The sequence below is a fragment of the Tauraco erythrolophus genome, chromosome 23 (assembly GCF_009769465.1).
Source record: "Tauraco erythrolophus isolate bTauEry1 chromosome 23, bTauEry1.pri, whole genome shotgun sequence".
NCBI classification, from domain to species: Eukaryota; Metazoa; Chordata; class Aves; order Musophagiformes; family Musophagidae; genus Tauraco; species Tauraco erythrolophus.
Genome location: NC_141487.1, coordinates 5,945,279 through 5,948,581, shown reverse-complemented (window position 1 = coordinate 5,948,581; position 3,303 = coordinate 5,945,279). Strand labels below are relative to the sequence as shown.

Here is a 3,303-nt window from a genome sequence, read left to right as displayed (position 1 = left end):
GTAAACCAATTTGCTGGAACTGGTGTGTTAGCCATTCCATTACATTCTAATTCAAGGCTCCTGCTTGCACACCACAACACAGCAGAGAGCACGTGGCAACACTCAGCAAGGCTTGGGCCGTGCCGGCTCTCCGCCAGGGCTGAGGACAGGGAAGAACGGCGTTTCCTTAGGGAGACCAGAGCAACAAGGAAACAGGGGAGAATTCCCCTTGCTCTGGCACCAAGGCTATTTCCTCCAACGTTGCTCTTCTTGCTGTGTCATGGTGACAAGACAGAGACGCTCCTTGTGCTGCACGGAGCTGGGGATGGAACAAACTTTGCAAGAGAACAGTGTTTCCTCACCTCCCTCGGGTTCTCCTGGGACACGAGGGAGTTCAGATCCCACTGCGGGTAGACAAAACCAGGCAGCATCATTGGGTGGTGCCTCGCTCACCTGCTAGGCAGCATGGAGAACCACGATTCAAGACACAAAGGTGTCTGAGCACACCAAAGAGAAGGGACTTGCCTTCCCTGCTGCCTCCACAACTGAACAGCATTATCTGTCTCTTAGGCCTTGCTCATGCTGCCACCATAATATCCGAGTGCCTCCCAGACTAATAGACTGCCATAACGAGGTCCCTACTTGACCTCATGGAGTCTTCTGCTCTCCTCCCTGCTCAGGTGTCGGGAAGCACCACCTGGGGTAGGTTTTTGTTGTGTTTTTTTTTTTTCTGCCTAGAGGGAGGCATGTACGGGGAAAGCCTGCACCCATCTATAATGCCATGGCGGTTCTGGTGAAAAGGCTTTGGCTGGATGGTGGATCTCTGCTGGTTGCTTGCTTCTTTGCAGGACGTTTAACGTCACCTTTGGTACGCAGCTTCAAACAGGCTACCTGTGTCATTCTCACCTCTAGCAGGGATCTATTCCGGGCTCCAGATGCAGTAGAAGTCATGAACTCCCTCTTTGTTCCTTTTAAGGGGTTAAACAGAGGTCTGGTGATGGGTGTCTTCACATTGTTTAAAAAGAAGGCTGTGGTTTTCTTCTCTTCTAGAGTCACCCAGGGCTCTGTTTGTTTCCCCGGGCTCCGTCATGTCGTGCTTCACGCAGCTGTGGCACTCGAACACGCCAGACTCTCCCACCAGCCCTGTCCCTGCATCTCCACATGAAATACCCATCCCTATCAGTCCCATCGTTGTCACTTCCCCAGGAGATGGCAAGAGGAAGGCGAGGTCCCCAACCGACAAGCCAGGCTCTCCAAACCCAACATCTCCAAAGCCAGCCTCCCCCGTTGAGTGTTCCATTTGCTTCAACACCTACGACAACACCTTCAAGACACCCAAGCTGCTCCAGTGCTCCCACGTTTTCTGCCTGGAGTGCGTGGCCCGCCTGAGCACAGGGCTGCCCCCAAACCAACCAGAGGACCAGCTCCCCTGCCCCTTCTGCAGACAGCTGACCAGCATCCCTGTGGAAGGTGCCCCAGCACTGGAGACCAGCAAGGACCTCCTTGCCACACTGCCTCCTGAACTCCAGCAGGAGAAGGTGCTCTGGATGGATGGGACCAAGCTCTGCTGCCGGCAGTCATCTGACGACCCTGAGAATCCAGACTCGTGTATCTCCATCGACGTCGCCATGAGCAAGCCCGAAAGCCCGGAGGCCCCCCCGGCAGGGTTAGCCGGGAGGCTGTCCCGCTGCGACATGTGTGACGACTGGAAACGTATAGTCCTCCTCTCCGCGCTGATCATCATCCTGTTCTGCATCATTCTGTGGCCGGTCCAGTGTGCCCTGAAGACGGGGAACCTGCGCTGCTTCACGAGGACTGTGGCGATGAGCCGGCCAGAGTACCTTCCCCCTAAGCACACCACGGCGGCAGCCCCGGTGACACAGCTCCCGTTCCAGTAGTGGCGAGGCGGCTGCTTGCTCCGTCCGGCAAGGCTGGGGCTCCATCCCCGCAGCGTGCCGGGGAGGCAGGAGCAGGGCTGCCACCCCAACAGCATTCCTTGGTTTGCTGGCAGACCCCACGCTCCTCCTGTGCCTGCACTTGAACACATGCATCCAGCCACAGGAGGTCTGCTGGAATACCTGCCAAGCCGTCTCCAGCCCAGGAACGCTCCGAGGAGCTGCCTCAGCACCCTGCTGCCGAACTCTCCGTGGACACCAGAGCTCCGAAAGCAACAGCCAGGTTTCTAGGGCTGTTTGCCTCAAGTGGCACACGGCCGTGTGCTGTCTTGGCTGGACACCAGGGGACAGTGGCTCCGGTTCCTCTGACTCCCTAAGGGAATAAAGGGCTATTTTTGCAAACTGAGGGATCTACATGATTATTCCTAAGAGCAGCTGGGATTGGGAGGGTGAAGACATGTCCAAGTCGTATAAGCAGATGAAAATGATCCTTATTCCACAGGCTTGAAACATTTCCGTTGCGTTATTCAATGCTGGAGGTGTAAATGCTGCCTCCTGCTGACAAACAAACCGTGGGTCTATCGCTGCTACACCTGAGTCACGTTACCACCCTGAAGAGCTTTGAACAAAGCAGAGTAGCCATTCTACTCGTTTTTCATATGATGATGGTTAAAAATCACTCATCCCTACCTGGGAAGCGATTCTGAACACGGGGGGTGAGTCAGGCCCACTGACACAGCAGTCTAACCCTGCCCTCAAGTTACTTCATCAGCAAACCTCCTTCATGCTTCTCACAGGCAAACTGCTGCCAAAACAAAAGAAGTTCCATTTTTTGACAGCTTTGCTCTCCTAATCCTAAAGGGTGTCAATATTAAGACACAGGCCAGTTGCTTACACTGTATTTTTACTTATGCAGTGACCTTCTGACAGTGATTAACAAAAGTCTTCGTGATGAAGGCAGCTTACAATTAAATGTTTTCTATTCAAACATATGGATATAAGACAGTATTGTATGCAAGTACCATACGTGTATGTATTAAATTATGTTTTATACAATGCAAGGTGTCAATCTGTAGCAATTACTCCACATTTCCCTTCTTACTTGCAGTTGGAGGTGTTCACTTAGCAGTCCTGAGTCGAGTCCAGCTGCATTCCCAGACCATGGTAGCTACACAGCAGGTGACATGTCCGTACTCTGGCCCATGTCTCAGCTGTACCAGGGTTGTACAGTCCTGCACATGTGGACAACTTTATCCTGTAAATTCATGCTTACTACCATCTAGGTGGCAGTGTCCCAGGTGCAACCCTCTGGGTTCACCTGATTTGACCTGAAAAAACAGAACCTGCAAAGACTGCTCATCTTCTGCTTCTTCCCAGCTGGATGAGAGATGCTTCCAGTCTCCCTTTCCAGAAAATCTAATTTGAAATA

The 3,303-nt window shown here is 52.8% G+C and overlaps 1 protein-coding gene across 1 annotated transcript; it reads left to right on the top strand.

Annotated features, from left to right (window-relative positions):
- Positions 1 to 629: 629 nt before the first annotated feature.
- On the top strand, positions 630 to 1,877 carry RNF223 (ring finger protein 223). The gene is made up of 2 exons (XM_086625747.1): positions 630 to 681; positions 1,030 to 1,877. The coding sequence occupies exons 1-2, from the start codon at positions 630 to 632 to the stop codon at positions 1,875 to 1,877; spliced, it is 900 nt and encodes a 299-aa protein (XP_086481873.1).
- The last annotated feature ends 1,426 nt before the right edge of the window (positions 1,878 to 3,303 follow it).

Bases quoted from the DNA above. Each gene is read 5' to 3' on its own strand.
- RNF223 (XM_086625747.1), top strand. From the start codon at position 630: ATGGAGTCTTCTGCTCTCCTCCCTGCTCAGGTGTCGGGAAGCACCACC. The intron at 682-1,029 runs GTAGGTTTTTGT...CTTCTCTTCTAG, and splicing joins GTCGGGAAGCACCACCTGGG to AGTCACCCAGGGCTCTGTTT.